This window comes from Felis catus, chromosome D4 (assembly GCF_018350175.1).
Source record: "Felis catus isolate Fca126 chromosome D4, F.catus_Fca126_mat1.0, whole genome shotgun sequence".
Classification (NCBI taxonomy): domain Eukaryota; kingdom Metazoa; phylum Chordata; class Mammalia; order Carnivora; family Felidae; genus Felis; species Felis catus.
Window position 1 is genome coordinate 27,030,114 of NC_058380.1, and position 19,632 is coordinate 27,049,745.

At 45.4% G+C, this 19,632-nt stretch overlaps 2 protein-coding genes across 8 annotated transcripts in view; both read right to left on the reverse strand.

Annotated features, from left to right (window-relative positions):
- CD4H9orf153 (chromosome D4 C9orf153 homolog) overlaps window positions 1-640 on the reverse strand; it is a 28,937-nt gene extending 28,297 nt beyond the window's left edge. For 4 of the 7 annotated variants that reach the window (XM_045043505.1, XM_019815830.3, XM_045043504.1 and 1 more), the window contains exon 1: window positions 357-633. The gene's annotated coding sequence lies outside the window, so the exon portion shown is untranslated. Of the gene's footprint in view, window positions 1-356 lie in introns of all 7 variants that reach the window. The other 3 variants (XM_019815829.3, XM_019815831.3, XM_019815828.3) reach the window with 2 other exon arrangements.
- Window positions 641-6,731: 6,091 nt separating this feature from the next.
- On the reverse strand, window positions 6,732-19,590 carry ISCA1 (iron-sulfur cluster assembly 1). The gene is made up of 4 exons (XM_003995454.5): window positions 19,392-19,590; window positions 11,841-11,894; window positions 8,624-8,729; window positions 6,732-7,019 (listed from the first exon to the last, which is right to left on the reverse strand). The coding sequence occupies exons 1-4, from the start codon at window positions 19,470-19,472 to the stop codon at window positions 6,871-6,873; spliced, it is 390 nt and encodes a 129-aa protein (XP_003995503.1). The 5' UTR covers window positions 19,473-19,590; the 3' UTR covers window positions 6,732-6,870.
- Window positions 19,591-19,632: the final 42 nt, after the last annotated feature.

Consider the following 19,632-nt stretch of genomic DNA (forward strand, 5'->3'; position numbering starts at 1 on the left):
CAGGGGGAAGGGGCTATGGGTGTAGTGAGAACAGAGGCCAGTCAGGGCTAGGAGTCAGTGGCAACATGGTGGCGAGGGAAGAAGGCAGAGAAATCCACGAAGAGGGCAAGGCTAAGAGGGAAGGCCCAAAGGAAGAGACGGACTGTTGAGGCGCAGTCATGAACTGCCGGAAGGTCGGTTTCCCAGCCCTGATGTGTCGACACGAGCCCAGCTTCACATCTCTCAGCTCTAGCCTCTGCTTTCTCTCTCCCTACCGCCCACTTCCCCCGCATCTCCTGGCCAAGCCCAGGCTGGCCGAACGTTCACTTCTCTGTTCTCTCATTATGCCCCAGGAGTAGGTCAATCACAGCACTTACCACTTGCTTTACAGTTATGTTTATGTGGCCATCTTGTTTACGAATCTGCAGGGCTGGGTCTCATTCATCTGGTAGCCCCGTGGGCTAGCCTGGCATCTGCTAACGCTTAGTGTGAAGGAATAACTCACTGTCCATTGTGACATACGGACGTCCTCAAGGTCACATAAACAGCTGCATGACCCCAAAGGCCAGGGGATTATTTTCCTTCATGAGGGTGATAGGTGGAAGGTGGAGGATGGAAAGACATTTTAGGGGCGCCTGGGTGGCGCAGTCGGTTAAGCGTCCAACTTCAGCCAGGTCACGATCTCGCGGTCTGTGAGTTCGAGCCCCGCATTGGGCTCTGGGCTAATGGCTCAGAGCCTGGAGCCTGTTTCCGATTCTGTGTCTCCCTCTCTCTCTGCCCCTCGCCCGTTCATGCTCTGTCTCTCTCTGTCCCAAAAATAAATAAACGTTGAAAAAAAAAATAAAAAAAAAAAGTGAACATGTGCCATGAAACGCTAAAAAATGAACGAGCTGAATTGTGATTTTCTAATCAGTCAAGTTTTTCCTTCTATAGATACGGACAAGATGCAAAGGAGAAATCGAGGCAGTTAATAGGACACAGCGTCCTACGTCTGCCTACACAGTCTGGCCACAAGTGGATTGGGGCTGCATGAGAAAGAAAGGAAGGAGTAGGAGGTCTGTTGTAGCACCAAATGGTTTCGCTGGACTTCGTCCTGACAAGAGCTATATATTTCAAGTCCTGTCTATTGAATTTCCTTTGTAATACCTGATGTTTCTGCCCAGACTCCTCATGATGAATTTCGTCTGGGTCAGCCTAGTGCACAATCTTTTGATGCTTTTCTTAAACTGCCCTCAATTGTCCATAAATAACCATCAGCAGACACATCATCAAAGGAGTTTCACAGCGGACAAACTAAAGACTCCATCCGCGGTGGGTTAAAGAGCAACCGTGAGAACTGTTGAGGCCACGTCTCCTTGCTAATGAAGACCAAAACTGTTACCTCCGGACCAGACACAAAAGGACAAGTACTACAGGATCCCACTGCTCTGAGGCACCTAGACAAATCAGAGACGGGAAGTAGAATGCTGGTTACTAGGGACGGGAGGTGGCAAGGAACGAACAGTTAGTGTTTAATGGGGGCAGAGTTTCAGTTGGGAAGATGAGAAAGTTCTAGAGATGGATGGTGGTGATGGCTGTGCGGCACTATGAAGGTTCTTATGGCCGCTGAGACGCACACTTAAAAGTAGTGGTAAGTGGTAAATTTTGTCCTGTGCACACTTCCCACAAGACACATTTCCTGAGAAAGGCAATGCCCTGTGCCACCTTTTGTGGTTGTACAGAGAAAAGAAGGGCCATGCAAGGTGTCCCCTTCCTTGTAGGTCTCCCCGAGATGTCAAACCCAGCCTATTTGAGGACTCTGGTTCCAGAACATTAGGATCAAAACGATTCATGGACCACCCAGGTCGCCTGGTTGTGCCGGCGAAAGCAGTGGGGACTGAGTGGGGACCCAGCTACTGAATGGAAACGGGGCTGGACATCCTCGAGACGGTTTTAGGATTTCACTGAAAGGAACCAGACAGTCTTATAAAAACTGATGGGTAAGCTGTTCTGTCATCTCAGGCTGGCCACGGGGCTCTCTCATGCTGATCAGAGACCCTGAACACCACGGTGGGCGGTAAAAGCTACAGGTACAAACGATCACTTAATACAACCAAGTACCCCTGGAGACATTTTAAAACCTTGCTACTCAAAGGTGGTCTGCAGAGCAACAGCATGAGCTTCACCTGACCCTTGGCTCAACGTGCAGAAGCCCAGTCCCCTAGACCTTGGGGATCGACAAGATACCCATTTATTTACACTTTGAAGCTTGAGAAGGACTGCTTGAAGACCTGACTGCACAGAAAATAACCATGTACTTTAAAGTTTATTTATTTTTCTTAATAACCTCTACACCCAACCCGGGGAGGGAGGGGGCTTGAACTCACGACCCTGAGATCAAGAGTTGCATGCTCTTCCGACTGAGCCAGCCAGGTGCCCCTAACGTGTACTTTATAGTGAATAGCTGGGAACTATGTACTTATGGAAGTAAATCTGTGATGCCGTCCACTAGGGCTATCAAAGAAACAGGGTTTTGTGCTAGGGGGCCATCGCTGGTGCAGAGTCTTTGCCCTGGGGAAGGTTGCATTTTGTGCCACTGAGAACCCCAGCCTTCACTGAGGATTTTGGGGGACAGCAAGGGAGGCAGATTTCACACATCCCACCAGGACTCACCCCTGGCAAGGGCTCCACATTGCAAAGGAGGGAGAGGGTAGGTAGGCCGCCAGCCTGGCTTTCCCGTTGACCTGACCCTCCACCCTCTAAGCCCGTGGGGGTTCAGCTCGTCAGTTAAGAAACGTCTCTCTACACGGGAATTCTCTTCGTAGCTAATCAGCTACAAAGAGAATATAATTTCTGTTATTATATCTGTAGTTCTTTTCAATTAAGCTGTTGTGGTCATGTAAAGAGATACAGTGAATTGCCCCCAGATTTTAATGTGGGGCAGTAACTCCCTAATTATATGAAAACTCTTTCCCCGCACTCTTGCCTTGACTGATAACCATGGGTAAAAGGGACCAGAACCACTAAGTACTGAGTGTCATCTCTCAGCTGGATCCTGTTTATGTGCAGTTAGCTCATCCAATTTCCCCCAATTCTGAGACTGTTCCACAGATAGGGCAACAGGCTCAAGAGAAATCACCTAAACTGTGCCGGGTCAAAAGGTCACAAAGTGACAGAGCCCACGATTTAAATCCAGATGTATCTGACCCCCAGAGCTCTAGCTCTGACATCCCACGAACTTGCGGACTGAGCCCCAGCCATCAGGCTGGCTGCATTTATATTTACTCGAGTCGACACAGTCTCGTGGGCCAGGTCACGTCTGCTCTGAGGCCCAAACTGGACACTTATAAAGAGCTTTGTAGGCCACAAGGGTCTTACAGCTCTTCGATGGCATGGGAATGACCAGGCAGCTTAACATCACAGGCTTTTGCATTTCCTGATCTCTCAGGCATCAAAACGAGACAAGAAAGGCTCTTTTTAAAAGGGATTTCCTGACGAATGAAACCTGGAAGTCCTGCAAATCTTAGGGACTTCTGATCTTGTAGGGATTTTTCCAACCCCTCCCCACTTTCCTCTTTGTCAACAAGAAAATCATTCTTGTGGGTCGGAGACAGGGCAGGGACAGGGACACTCTGCAGCAGAACACCGCTGCAGCCCCCGTCTCCTGAAATTCTTCTGGGGCACGTCCACCACTGGAGTGGGCTCCTAAGCGTGTTCTTTTGATTAAGAAACCATCCCGCACGAAGCTCCTGCCGCGGCAGCTGACGTCCTCCGTGTCACACAGGCACTACCAGGTGACCTCTCATCGGACGCCAGGGTTTGGCGACGCTTGGCTGAAGCGAGAAAGAACATGACGCAGCCGTAGGCGAGCCATTTTGCCAAAGAGGATTACGACGTGCCTGTCGCGAAGTGCACACCAAAGAAATGACAAAGCTCCTACTTTTCAAGAAAACCTTTCAGTACTGTGCAAGAGACCAAAACCAAAACACCCGGTAAAGCGTTGCCAGTGTGATCGGCCACGGGCCACAGCGCCACGGCCCTGTCGAGGTTGGTCTGTTCGACGGGAGTCCTGCTGACGGCAGCTCCGAAGGCTCACCCCAGTGAGCCTCAGGTTTGGGGGTTCAGCGGCACTTCCCCGTCTTCCTCCCCTCCCAGCCCCCGACTTCTGAACGCAGAGGTTTTGACGGCTCCCAGCACCTACAGCAGCTAGAGAAAGCCGCAACGTGCTGTCCCCTCTACTGTCCCTTCTGTCCCGCACAGCCTCCTGAGTGCCTAGCTTCCTGCAGGTTTTCAGTTCTCTTTAGTTTTGTCCATGTCTTCCCTTTTCCCCAAATCTCTCAGGGGTTTTAAAAGCCCGAGGTGTCACAGCTTTTAAGTTAGCCTCTTAGAAGTGAACCATCTCGGGGGCGCCTGGGTGGCTCAGTCGGTTAAGCGTCTGACTTCAGCTCAGGTCACGATCTCGTGGTCCGTGAGTTCGAGCCCCGCGTCGGGCTCTGTGCTGATGGCTCAGAGCCTGGAGCCTGTTTCCGATTCTGTGTCTCCCTCTCTCTCTCTGCCCCTCCCCCGTTCATGCTCTGTCTCTCTCTGTCCCAAAAATAAATAAACGTTAAAAAAAAAAAAAAAAAAAGTGAACCATCTTGGTTCTCACTACACGTGGCACAACCCAACTGCTAGCAGCACGGGCGGGTCACTGTGACCCGGCCACCTCCTGTGGGACTCAGGTCAACTATTTTATTCATCCTGAGCTTTTAATTTCTCATCTAGGAGATGACAACAGTCAACCTACTTCACTAGCTTGTTGTGAAGATGATACTGGAACAGCTCCTGGCACGGAGCAAGTCTGTGTCACATTTTACCTATCATGACACTTACCCTACTCTCTTCAGTGGTGTCTCATTTGTCCATTCTAAGATGGCCGAGGCCAGGGACTGTCTCCGGTCATCTGTGAAACCTCAGGGCTTGGATAGCAGGTGCTTCCAAAGATGCCTGAGGTGAACGGCTGAGAACCTTTCTGGAGGTGAACATAAAGCCTGGATGACGGATGTGGGAAAAGCATCGCAGGCAGGGACAAGGACACAGGGGCTGTAAGGAGTCCGTGTGGGAGGGAGGAAGGGAAGCGGGGAGAAGACAAGGCTGAAGAAAGGCGATGCTCAGGTCTCTGGGGCCAAGAGCGATCCCAAAGGCTCTGTCTGTCAGAGGGCCAAATGGAGAACGACGCCAGAAGACTGGACACAAATGCATCGGGTGGGGAGAATTCCTGTTAGCGACGAGACTGGTTAGAAAAACGCAGCCATTACAGCTACAGCAACAGCTACAGCTATTATTCCCAAACCCTTCTTCCTTACAAAGAAAAGGCAATCTTATGATCACACAGAGGCCACGTTCTTTTTTATTGACAATTCATTCTCTACACACGTACAGTATTGCACAAATGACAGGTGGACCGACAAGTGTATTAACAATACGAACTTGCAAGCACCTACAGAGCCACCACACTAGGTTTTGGTGCATTCCGTGCCGGGTACTTCAGTAAATAGGACGGACAGAAGTGTGACAGCTACCTCATGAGAACCGGCTTTCAAAAAAAGCATATGTGTTGTAGAACAGTATGTCAAACCCAGGAAAATCACTAAATGACAAAAGGAACACTGTCAAAGAAAAGGTGGTAGTGACAACGTTAGGTTAAGAATTTCACTGAACTTGAGATTCAGAAAACGTACACGTACTGGGAATTTGAAGAAAAGACCCTCATGTTTGGCCCTCATGAAGACCCTCAACATTCGAGAAGGATATTTCTGGGGCGCTACAGTGTCCTCTCTACTGTAGAAAACATGTCTCATAGTTCTAAAGAAACAAGACGGTAATTCACATGAGTGGGTTTTAAAATAAGATTCTTCTCACTCAAAATAAAATAAACTAAATAACGATCTTTGTCAAATTACAAGAAAATCTTATCAGAATGCCAACCAGATAGAGAAGCCAGTCCACACGCCAACCGTTGCTGCCTGCCTCAGACTGTGGAGCCGGCGTGTCCCCTACACAGAAGGGGACACGAGAGTGGTCCCAGCTCCGCTGCTACAGAGCCTACGGTGTGAGGGTGGACAGAAGTCCTTCAGCTTCCCCGGGGGTTGCACCCCAGGTACAGAATTGAGGGGTGGACTGGATGGCTTCTTAAACACCTTTCAACCAAAAGATCTAAGCCAGCTGGAGACTCCACCGTGGAGGGGACACGGAGGGTGGCAAAAGAAATGGATTAAAAATGGTGGGTGAAGTAATTCTTACCTTGAGATGACACTGCTCGGAACCTTTCTGCACTGCAGTTCAAGGAAACCTTTGCTCGATACTTTTGTCTGCCAGCTGCTGCTAAGGGGTAAAGCAAATGAGGCATCTGACAATGAAATTTGGGACAAAAATGTAGAAACGCTGTACCAAGTTTGGGTAGAAAAAACAGTGCACTCCCGCGTCCCGCCGGTAGTCAGGATCTTCCGCCTCTGAACTTTAAGAGCCATCAATCTGGTTGGTAAATGCACATTCGCACCATTCAATGGAGATCTATGCAGTGCACGTGTATCAAGTACGTTTCCTGAAATCCTCCCAGGAAGGCGGCTTTCATGAAACTGGTTCTAATAAAAAGGATGAAGACAAGGAAGTGCAGGATAGGATTTTTTTTCTTTATAGATTAGGAAAATGACTCAAAGAGAGTAATGGCTTCTCATTTTCTGCCCTTTAAAAATAATACAAATATCACTTCTTTAGGAATCTAATACACTGGCTTCACTTTCAAAATGCATCATTTTATTTTCCTCATAAGGCAGTCATACATTATAACCTTTCAGCACGCGACAGTCACATCATTTCTTCAGTAAGCCCTAGGACTTCCATGAGTGTTCCCGGAGCTCACAGCCAGAGCAGTCAAATATTAAAGCTTTCTCCACAGCCACACGTTCCTTTGATGTTTGGGTTATTGAAAACAAACTCACTGGATAACTTATCTTCAACATAGTCCATTTCTGTTCCTAAAAGTGTCAGTTGTGCTTTCTTCTCGATGAACACTCTGACTCCTGGCGGGAGAAGAAAACAAGTGTCACATAAATAAAACCTGCAGAGTAAACACTCACAAAAGTCAAACAGGAAGCTTCTGGATCAGTCCCACTATTTCCTTTAAGGGATTTAGTGCTCAGTTTCCTGTCTGTCCCTTCTTTTCCACCCAATAACCTAAGTCAAACACAATGACACTGGCTAGACTGTTGTATATAAGCCAATCCCATGACAATCCTATGCAAAACTAGAATTTGCTTTGCACTTCACTCCTTTTTCCAATATGCAATATGAAGGAAATGAGTATATTCTCGGTGAGACTTCTGTAAAGACAAAGTCCGGAAAATGTGCGAGAACTCTGCAATGACGTCTGTACACATGACACAATGGCAAGCCTAGAGGCACACAAGGACTGTGATACACTGGGCTGGTTTCATAAGACCAACCAGTGCACCGCAGCCGTTTTGTGCTGCTTAGGGGCTGGAAAACTGGTAACAACCTAACTCCCTAGTAATTACACAGGTAGAAGTTGGTATCTTCGTAAATATAATTAGCTTAAGAAAGCTTTCCAGGGTGCCTGGGTGGCTCAGTGGTTAAGCATCCGACTTTAGTTCAGGTCATGATCTCGCAGTTCATGAAAACAAGACCGCATCAGGCTCTGTGCTGACAGCTCAGAGCCTGGGACCTGCACTGGATTCTGTGTCTCCCTCTCTCTCTGCCCCTCCCCTGCTTGCACGCTCTAAGATAAACAAACATTCAAAAAAAATAAAAAAAAAACCCCAAAACTTAAAAAAATAATAAAATAAAAAAGAGAAAGCTTTCCTTCTTATAAGAAACTTAGTAATTACTCATATATAAACTACACATAATTATTAGAACTCCTCTTCTTAAAAATGAAAACATTTAAGATATTTAATGTATTGATCTAAAAAACAACACACTGGGGCACCTGGGTGGCTCAGTCGGTTACGTTCGACTCTTGATTTTGACTCAGGTCATGATCCCAGGGTGGTGGGATCGAGCCCTGTGTTGGGCATGAAGCCTGCTTAAGATTCTGTCTCTCCCCCTCTCCCCCACTCGCTCTTTCTCTAAAATAAAAGAAAAATAAAAACTACCTATTAACAAAAATAGGTAGTTTTTTGTTTTCAATAGGTTTTATCAGATTCTTGGGTTGGGGCAGGAGGCAGGACATAATTAAAGCACTGACATTTTAAATAAAAATGAAAAATACAGATTCCTCAAAAGCATGAGATGACATTACTTATTTGGTACAGACGTCAAACTGCTGCTTCACACACGATGCATGGTTCAGTATGAAGTTTAATCATTTTAAAACCTTTCTGCACACAGTGATTATTTTTTGTAACTGAAATAAACACACAAATGATAATCCATCAGTTACTAAGAGCACAGCCTATTTAACCTCTCCATGCCTCAGTTTCTTCATCTGTAAAACGGGGCACGACATGGTACCATTCTCACTCAGCTGCTGTGTATGAATCACTTAATACACGAAAGGCCATCAAACCAGATACACTGAGCACCACATACGCCATTCCTGCTATCATCTTTACTCTTCTTGCTGTTCAAGGTTAAAGATTTGACACCAAGTTTGCTTAAAACTCACCGTCTTGAACAACTTCTTCATCAGAATCTCCTTTTGTCTTTGTATATTCTAGAGTATAAGAAAGGCCATTACAACCCCTGGTTCGGACACCAACTTTCAGACCTACCTGAAAAAGCATTGTAAATAAAACTTAAGTTTTAAAGTAGTACATATTAAACAATTACATTCATAAAAACCCTGGCTGGTTGACCCTGTGTGTTTCTTCGTAAGCTCAAAGATAAATATTAGATTTCTCGCTATAAAATGTCCCTTTAGGAAGTGGAAGGGGGAACATGCACTTAAAAAATTTAACTATTTAACAAACATCACTGCAACACTAGTGGGGATCCTAAAATAAAAAAACAATTATATGCAAAGAAAACAGTACAGAGGGGTCAAAACTCCAAAAAGCCAGTCACTATCACTCTACAAAAGATATCTCCTATGGTTTTCCCATTTTTCTTCCAGTCCTCGTCATATATACATACACTCGAAACACAGGTTTTATTACAGCAGGAATAAAAGTCTTATTGTCTGCTTTGTTTCTGCCACGTAAGACATCATCTTTCCGTGTGATCAGCCTTCACAACTATCATTTGCATGTAATGCCTCAGTAATCCACTGTACCACAGTAAGCTGTGCCCCACCCGGGGCGCGCACTCACCACCCCGTGATCCAGAGTCACATACTCTACTGACCGAGCCAGCCAGGTGCCTCTTAAAGAAGAGTTTTAATTCTAAACATTAAGATTTTTTTTTTTTAAAGGAAAAAGAAAAGTATCTGATGGCAGAGATGGCTACCTACAAATTCTCGATTGTCTGTGCCCCACCTCACTGCAGGAGATGCTCTCAGGAAGTTTCTGTGTGGCTAGGTTCACCGAGGCTCACAGGCTGTCATCTGGCAATCACCCTGCCTCTACACGGGGCCTTAACTCTAAGGCAGACCTGTGTACACATTCTCGAGTACCAGAAATCAGAAGATTGCAGCCAACACAGACGTAAGAAGTTTAAAAGGTGACCAAACCGCACTTTTAAAATACCAATGTCTATCTTAACGTGACTGCCTAACAACACCTACCAAATGCCTACTCTTGGATCTTATCTGCTTTTTCATTGAAGTGTATGGTAAAACTATCACCATACAAAGGAGGATTTCAGCCAGTAGACCCTGATTCTCAAAAGCAGCGATGTGCACTTGCTTCAGGAAAACAGGGAGTAGGAAAGACGTGTGGCAAAGAGGGGGGCTTACAATGTTGGGGTGCCTGGGAATCTGGATAGCTGAAGCATTCAGACAGCAGAGTGTGTCCTTATACCCTTACACAACACGGAGACAGAACTGTGCTCTTATTCACTTTCAGAGTGAGAGCTGACAGAACACGGGAGGGAGTGTCCCGTACTGGGCACCATCAATAAACCGTCTAGCTCAAATTCTGAGGCACGTGTCCTAAGTATGGGTTTAAGCTAGCTTTTATCTTTGTCACTAAGAGGCCTCCAGGAAGCAGGAAGTCCTACTACTAGGAACGAATACAGATGCTTACAGAATACATGAAAATACAGCTGTAGGTACCTGGAGCCTGGAAAAGGGATTGCCTGTGCCCTCAGCAACTCCAACGAAGTATGTGTTCCATCCTTTTCACGTCACTATAAACAAACATCCCTCAAATCTACACAGCTAAGTTCGTGGTCCATTTGGTCATCGATCTATCAATGGAGCTGGAATACTGATATATGTATGCAGTAATTCTTAGGAGGACCGTCCAGAACTTCATTCAATTGTAAGGTAGATCGCACAACAGAAGCTGGAAACCACTCTGTAGTCTAATTACTCAATATTAATAGTCTAGTACTTGGATGTGATTTATGGTACTCCACAGGCAATTAACAATGCACTAAGATGAAGGTGAGGCACACACCCCCTACTGCACAATTCTGCGTCTAGGACAGGCTATGTAGGTGCACTACACCATGCTTACAGGCTTAGCCCTCTAAGCAATGGGCCTGGCACGCTACAGACACGAAATGTTTGCTGCGTGATGGTTGTGGCAGCACTGGATGTAAACAACCCCAAAGACCGTTAGTATGGGCGGTTGGCTAAATAAATAAAACCTGTTCGATAAAACACACTAATAGATGCAACCATTAAAAAGAATGAGGTGGGTCTTCCTGTAATGACACAGAAAGAACCTCAAGCTATTATTATTAAGGACAAAAAGTCAAGTGTAACCACAGCATGTATGGAATGCTTTTATCTAAGTACGAAGAGATATACACACAAACAAGCACAGGCATAGTCTAGGTCAGTAGTCCCCATCAGGGAATCATTATTGGTTGTTACAACTAAGGAGTGGGGCAGTGCCACAGGTACCTATATGCAGAGGCCCAGGATACTACTGAACATCCTGCATTCCACCTCCAACAAAGAATTATCTGGCCCAAAACATCAACTGTGCAGAGACTGAGAAACCCCGGTGTAGGCAGATTAAAAATGTACAGATTGTGTTGGGAAGGACAATGGGAGGTAGCCCCTTAGAAGAATGAATGACAATCAAGAGTCTGGGGTCACAAAACGATGTCTTCTCCATTTAATACCTTGTTATGAAATAATTTTGTTTTTTTTAAAAACCTTGAGTGTACCTTTACTCTTTTTTTTCAACATACTTAATTTTATTTTTTTAAATTTACATCCAAATTAGTTAGCATATAGTACAACAAGGATTTCAGTAGATTCCTTAGTGCCCCTTCCCCATTTAGCCCATCCCCCCTCCCACAACCCCTCTAGTCACCCTCTGTTTGTTCTCCATATTTATGAGTCTCTTCTGCTTTGTCCCCCTCCTTGTTTTGATATTATTTTTGTTTCCCTTCCCTTCATCTATTTTGTCTCTTAAAGTCCTCATATGAGTAAAGTCATATGATATTTGTCTTTCTTTGACTAATTTCACTTAGCATAATACCCTCCAGTTCCATCCACGTAGTTGCAAATGGCAAGATTTCATTCTTTCTGATTGCCGAGTAATACTCCATTGTATACATATACCACATCTTCTAATCCATTCATCCATCGATGGACATTTGGGCTCTCTCCACACTTTGGCTATTGTTGATAGTGCTGGAGTGTAGCTTTACTCTTTAAATAAAAATCCTTAACCAATGAAAACATACTGTTTATCACAAGATAAATTCATTGTGAAAACAGGACTTCAATTTTTTTAGTAAATATTCAACTGATTGGTTTTACTTACGTGTTCAGGCTTATCTTTAAGAAGCTGTTTTATCTTGTTTACTGCTGAAGGTGTCTGAAAAAAGAACAAGTTATTAAGTTTTTAGTTGCAAAACTTGCTTTTTTTAAAGCCTTATAGTTCCCTAGTTTTGAGACTATTCAAGTCTATCTTCAGCAAACTCATGTGACAAATTTATATTCCACTCTTGCCCAAGTACTTTATGGCTTTTATAAACAAACATATGAACTCTCAATACAAAGCATTTTATTTTTATTTAAAAAAATTTTTTTTAATGTTTATTTTTGCCAGATAGACAAAGCGTGAGTGGGAGGGGCAGAGAGAGGAAGACACAGAATCCAAAGGAGGCTCCAGGGTCTGTGCTGTCAGCACACAGCCCGATGTAGGGCTTGAACTCATGAGCTGTGAGATCATGACCTGAGCCGAAGTCAGACGCTTAACCGACTGAGCCACCCAGGAGACCCTAGCAACATCCTTTGAGTCTTGCTCCCCCCCGTCAAGGTCAGCTCCCTGTCATTAGCGCTGGTACTCTCTACTTACATCACAAATGTAATTTTTCCAAGGAGCATCTATTTTGTGCTGCTACTACATGCTCAGCACAAGTACAATTCCCAACACAGAGATCAGGTGCTCAACAGTCAATGAATGACTCAAGGAATCACTGGGGAAGCCGATCTTCAGGCGGTTTTTCTGTTGATTATTATTAACTCTATTGCTTTTTTTTGCTTACCCCTAATCTATGTCAAACTCGTCAAAATGCATACAGGAAACAGTGATACCAGCATCAACCCAGGGTGTGCCTCGGTACAGTCCTGCCACATGGTCCTACAGATACTAAATGTGGCTTAAAACAACATCTCAGGATATCCGGACAAACAGAAATAAGCTGGTCAACTATAGAAGCAAACACAGGGAGGCATTTTTCAGGAGTAATGCTGTTTAATCTAGCCCATTTGTCCTCAAGATGGATCAGCATCACCAACCCCGCTTTCTCAGGAAGTGCAATTTTCCAAATTTACCAAACTGGTACTCTTGGATCCTGTCTGCTTTTTCACGGTGCTGTCAGGGACAAAGTCTGTTCCAGGGCATTCCTGCTCCACTTCTTGGCTGTGTCCCAGCCTGTGACTTGGCTTAAATGGGGAGAAGAGACCCTCCTCCTCAGGACTGTTGTGAGGATTCAATAAACGAGCTCACGAAGTACACTCCGAGCAGTGCCAGGCACAAAGAGCTCAATATAAACCAGCCCTTATCACAATGAAGAGAGTATATTAGTGAGGACATCATGTCCTTCCTACTTTGTTTTATTAGCTCCTCAGCTGGCAACGCTGTGCTGGTCCTCCAGTTTTTTGTACCGGCATCTTACTGGTTTGTGAAATCCCAGTGGACATTATGACCTATGACTCAGAAGCAACTGTAGCCAAAACTCAAGCCCGTGCTGAGGGAACAGACCCAAAGGATGGCCCCAAAGCGTGCTCTTCTGGCCTGCCTGGAGGGGGCTCAGCCAGGTAAGGATGTTGAAGCAGAGTCTGGACCCAATTTAGAAAGGCCACGAAACCAATTTAGAAAATTGAGACTAGTATTTTTTAAAAACACAAACTAGGGGCGCCTGGGTGACTCAGTTGGTTAAGCATCTGACTTTAGCTAAGGTCATGATCTCACAGCTCCTGAGTTTGAGCCCTGTGTTGAGCTCTCTGCTGTCAGGGCAGAGCCCAATTCAAAAGAAAAAAAAAAAAAAAAAGGTAAAAAAAAAAAGTCACCACCAGTCGGTGGTCTATTAAAAAGCCTTTTCCCACAATTCTACCAGAACAGGAGCCAAGCGGTGTGACAAAAGCAGACAACAGGGAACAGTACGCAGGGGGAAGAAGAAGGAAATGGAAAAGAGAATTTTGTGGGTTTTTTTCTCTTGATATTATGGCATATCAACCTCAAACAGTTACAGAAATATTTCTGAAAAGATGTTTAAAAACACTCATTTGTCCTTCTCAACAACTGCCAGTAAAAACTAGCTTCCGTAATTTTCATGGTCATACTTCCCACATTGAGTCCTGAATCTAACTACTGTCCTTAATCTAACTACTGTCAAAGAGCAAAGGATTTCCAATAAGTGAAAAAACAAACAGACAAACAAAAGCCCAGGCAGGGCCATGGAAAAATATCCATTTCAAGTATAACTTGCCCTGTGATGCTGGGAAGTCAAAGATGAGGAGGGTTCACCATTCACCTCTCCATGACCAAAACAAAGCAGACAGGGTACCAACACTACTCTGTCAGCAGCCCCTTGTGGTTTTTATCTCCAAGTGATGATTAAATCGCCTAACTTGGCTTTCCAAAATGATGTATTTTCTTCTTTTCTCAACTCTTAGTAGGAAACACTTAGACACAGTAAGTAAAAACAATTCTTGGAGTGGTCTCCCTATCCCAAAGCGGCTGACTTCACGCCTTGTACTGTTAAGGGAAAAGTAACTGGTGTACCTGGGAAACGTCATTATAGGAGCCAAACCAAGTCTTAATGTTCCTGTGTCAGAGGCCAAAACCAAACATACTCCATTGCGAGGAGTGTTATTAATGATGGAAACCCAGCTGAGTACTTATTTAAGGGAAAGATATGCATCTTACAACTTGCTGAGAAATTTGATTTTCAGAACAAGTCAGAATGACTAACAGGGAACATGTGGCACTTAAAAAAAATGCTAGCTCTTAAAGGTACTTTCTGTATCTTGGGGCCAGGCAGAAGCTGAGGATCACGCTGGGTTCTTTGTCTATTTGCATACACTAGCACCTCTGCAAGAAGTAAACTCAGTCTGGCAAACAGTGCGAGAACTTCAGCTAAACAACACGCTCCAGGCCTGGTAGCCTTCCAATTTCCAAGCACTCCCCCCAAACAACTAAGACACCTATACTTTTCCAAGGAAAGTATAATATACCTTAATTTAGGTATAATTAAGGACTTATTCACCTGAGATTTGACCAATGAATTAAAATTTAAGATTCCAGGGGCGTCTGGGTGGCTCAGTCGGTTGAGTAACCGACTTCGGCTCAGGTCATGATCTCACGGTTCATGGGTTTGAGCCCCACATCAGGCTCTGTGCTTAACACTTGCTCAGAGCCTGGAGCCTGCTTCCGATTCCATGTCTCCTTGTCTCTCTGCCCCTCCCCCGCTCACACTCTGTCTCACTCTGTCTCTCAAAAATAAATAAATGTAAAAAAAAAAAAAAATTAAGATTCCTGGGACGCCTGTGTGGCTTGGTCAGTTAAGCGTCTGACTTTGGATCAGGTCATGATCTCCTGGTTGTGGTTCGTGAGTTCGAGCCCTGCATCGTCTCTGCACTGACAGTGTGGAGTCTGCCTGGGATTCTCTCTCTCTGCCCCTCTCTCCCCTCAAAATAAATAAATAAACTTAAAACAAAATTAAGATTCTTGAAACTTGATTAACTACAAAGATAGTTTTTAATCTACTCATATGTATATCACAGAACAAGACAAAAGGCCCTTAAAAAAAGATTTCAGCCTGTTTCTGTAGCAGAAACTTTTCATTCGCAACACTGTATTTCCTTAATTCCTCATGCAATTTTAGTATTTTGCTGTTCAAGAAAACAAAATTAAAACCAGAGCTAACTCCAGGATTACGTATACTAAACACGCGTCAACAACTACAACCTATTTTAATTTCATTATAAATATGGCATTTTAATGTTTAGAAGATGGTAACTAGCAGCCAATGAATAAGTCACAGTATATTTTAACTTGTTCTTTAACAGCTAGGGGTGGCATTATAGTGTTTTCCCTTTTGTCTTTTCCTATTCATCTCTGTGTATTATGTAGCCCACATTTTATTTTTTTTTTTTAATTTTTTTTTCAACGTTTATTTATTTTTGGGACAGAAGGAGACAGAGCATGAACGGGGGAGGGGCAGAGAGAGAGGGAGACACAGAATCGGAAACAGGCTCCAGGCTCCGAGCCATCAGCCCAGAGCCCGACGTGGGGCTCGAACTCACGGACCGCGAGATCGTGACCTGGCTGAAGTCGGACGCTTAACCGACTGCGCCACCCAGGCGCCCCAGTAGCCCACATTTTAAAAGTTTAACATGTCTCTCATTTAATACATGGTAATAAGCACGTTATTAACGATTTACTAAGTACGTTCCAGGTGCTTAATGGTTTACATGCATCATCTTATTCTCACAATTCTGTGATTTAGGTATTAAAGATTAAATAATTTGCACAGAGACAGTAAGTTAAAGAACGAAGAGTTATGACTCCCAAACTTAAAAAAAAAAAAAAGTATTATTTACAGTGACTACACCAACTGAATGTACTCACCAACCCCATCTACTCTAATTTAACCAATCTCTCATTGTTACACATTTAGGCTACTCCCAATGGTTTCTTGGAGAATACCCTTAAATGGCCTAAATACAGAAATCTTACTGCTTGGTCACTGTTCCAAAGGACTTCTGGTACTTGTCCTTCAACGAATTAACAGCTCCTTACTGGGACTCTAGTATCACATTGTTCCCTACCCCTTCTCAACCAGGTGCCACCGGAAAGTTAAGTCTTAAGGCACCCACTGAACATAATGAATTAACTTCTCTGTGCTCATGAAGAATGATGCTGGCTATGAATCATTATTCTCTTACAGCTTTGCTTGAGCTTTATGCACAGCTGTAGGTACACCCCTCATCCTAAATTATGGTTACATTAATTCTGATTTGTAGAATGATGGAAATAAAAGCCTCTGCCAGCAGGGCAGTGTTAAATCTTCAAGTTCTTTTGTCATTTTTCACTCTGCCCCCTACAAACTCAATTTCAACCGTCAGTTCCTGGATATGTAGAGTAGGGACAGCATCCTCTTTGGATGTGCCTCTGAAGATGTCCAAAGGTACTCACTTTCATGCGGTGGGGTGGAGTCTTAAAACACTCAATCAAGGAACCATCTCTGGTTTGCACCAATGTGTTTAGGGCAGCCTATCACCAGATGAGGCCTTTTGTTCCAGCAACCCACCAATCCTCTCCTGGATTAACATCAGTTAATGTAGATAATTTGGAAGCATGGAACCATGTTTTCATTTCATCAATTCCTTTTCCTAGCCTTTTGATGACCTCTGGTAGGCTGCACAGGCACAGCACTTTAACAAGTTTGCGCCATGTCAAATTCCTGATGTGAAGTTTATACATCTAGGTAGCGCTGATCTCTTCCTCCTCATTTTACTGAAATCTCTAGTTTCATTTGCTTTCATCCACATTCACTCATTAGCCCTTTGATCACCTCCTTGCTTCTGCACTTGACTTAAAATATTTGCAAGGGACTTAAAATATCTGCTGGGACTTAAAATATTTTTTGCAAAAACACTAGAAAACAAACAGCAATACATGCATGCCATAATGTCTGGAGACTAGGGAACATATGCTAGGATTAAAACGACTGCATCAGGTGGAAAGGAGCAAGGACCTTTGTCTTTAGCACCAGCTAAGATCACAGGGAAAGAAACTTAAAAAGTCACCCAGACAGTTAAACAGGCTAAGTTCAGACAATGGACTTTGGCAAGTTAATCAGAACACTTGATCAGATGCCAACAACAGAGCCCTGCTGAAATAAGACATGACAAGGTAAGGGGCTGTTACAATTCTGTTAGCAGAATTAGCCTGGTAAGTGGTAACAGGTAATGAAGCAGGAGAAAGTAAGTGTAGACAGCTCAGGTCTGAGAATGTATACTGTCATTATTCCTAGTAATTCCTAAGGGTGGCCAAGGCCTGGCCCACAACTGTGTCCCTGGAGGGTGGGAAACTGTGTGACACATTCATTTCTTATACTGAAACAAAGGAGGTCTTAAATGTCAGCTGAATGACAAGGAGCAAAAGGGAATGACTTAGAGATTTTGAACGAGCAAGTAATGATATGCTAAATGATGGACTTCTCTTTCTGGCTCTACCATTACCAGTGGTAGAATTCTTTTCAATTCTGAGTACTATGTTTTTTGTTTTTTTAATGTTTATTTATTTTGAGAGAGAGACAGAGTGTGAGCAGGGGAGGGGCAGAGACAGAGGGAGACACAGAATCCGAAGCAGGCTCCAAGCTCTGAGCTGTCAGCACAGAGCCCAACGCGGGGCTCAAACCCACCAGCCACTGACATCATGACCTGAACTGAAGTCGGAGGCTTAACCGACGGAGCCACCCAGGTGCCCCAATTCTGAGTACTTGTGAACTGAGACCGAAAGACACAAAGTATGACTCGTGTCTTCTAGTATGACTTGTTGTGATTTCAAGACTTTGGAAAATTCTAAGCTCTGATAATGATTATCTTCCAGACATGAAAACAGGTGGGTGGTACAGAAAATAGCAATACAGAATAATCGGGATAACCTCTGTACAGGCTGAAAACAACGAACCATTATAAAAGTGAATTTTTACATCACAACTTTCTTCTGTTTTGCTACAACTAGTTTTCTGGCAACAGGCTTTCTTATAGCATTAGCTTGAATGGAATCTAGGATTCCTTTAGAGAATCTACTTTCCCACTCTCTAGGTGGTGAATGCTTGCACAAAGGCTTCTCCTTCATCTCTTGATGGGTGTGTGAGAAGTTATGCTGATCATAGGCTTTCCTATAAAATTCAACTCTTTCAAAATGGCAAACACAAGTGACTGCTTAACGGACATGAGAGTTTTCTCGGGGTGAAATGTTTTGGAACGAGATACAGGTGATGGTTGCACAACACTTGGTGCTAAATGCCACTGAATTGTACATTTTAAAGTGGTTAATGTTCTGTTATGTGAGTTTTCCCTAGGCTAAAAAGAAAAAAAAAAAAAAAAAAAAAAAACAACTGCACAGTGCACCAGGGATCCCGTATATGCATGGTAAGCCCTGCGGTGAGCATCTGCGGTATGGACTCTGGGGCTCTCCGAGTGTGTTTGACCTTTCACCTAGAAAACGCTCACCCAGGGTGGAGATTTTTATCCTTCTTTGTCCTTTGTGAGAGCCGACCGCGGCGGAGGCCTGCTGGAGGCACACAGGGTGTTTCAAAAAGCCTCCCCTCCCCGACCCCAGGAAGAAACCCTTTGTGCGCTGCAGCCTTGATCTCGGCGAGGGGTGGGCTTTGTTGAAGCTGCGCTCTCACATCGCTCGCCGCGCTCGCCCGGAGGTCCCTCGGCGAGCTACCGCCCTCCCGGCGCACCTCGAGGGCAGGGGTCGCGGTTCCCTCCCCCAAACTCCCCGGAGTGCCGGGCGCCGAGCTCTGAAAGGCCCGCGACGCACGCACAGTCGCGCCCCTGGGCTCGCGGCGGGCTGCCCCGGCCGGCCGGGGACTCGCGCACACGCGGCGTCCCCCAACCTCCGCATGCGGCGGCGCGCGGCCTGCTGGGAAACGTAGTTCCGGGGGCGCCAAGCTCCCGTGGAGCAGCCCCGCCCGGGCTTGTTTATCTCTCCAGCCGGGGCGAGGCGGGCAAGGCGGCGACGCGGCGGCCGCGGAGCGCGCCCAGAGCCCTGCTGCCGTGACCTCCTCGAGAGGGCGGAGGTGAACCAATGTCACCCGCCCGACCGAGCGCCCCGGCCACTCACCAGGGTGAGGGCGGCCCGAGTGGGCTGCAGCTTCCTCTTGCTCACAGCCCGGACAGTGGCCCGGACTAACGAAGCCGACATCCTCGCCGTCCCGGCGCCCCGGTGCCTCGGGCCGGAACTCGGCCACCTCAGCCTCTCTCCATGGACACAGCGGCCGCATTGACGCCACAAGCTCCGGCGCACGGCGCCCCAGGCCCCGCCCCGCGCGAGCCCGCCCCCGCCACCGCCATTGGGCGGGCCG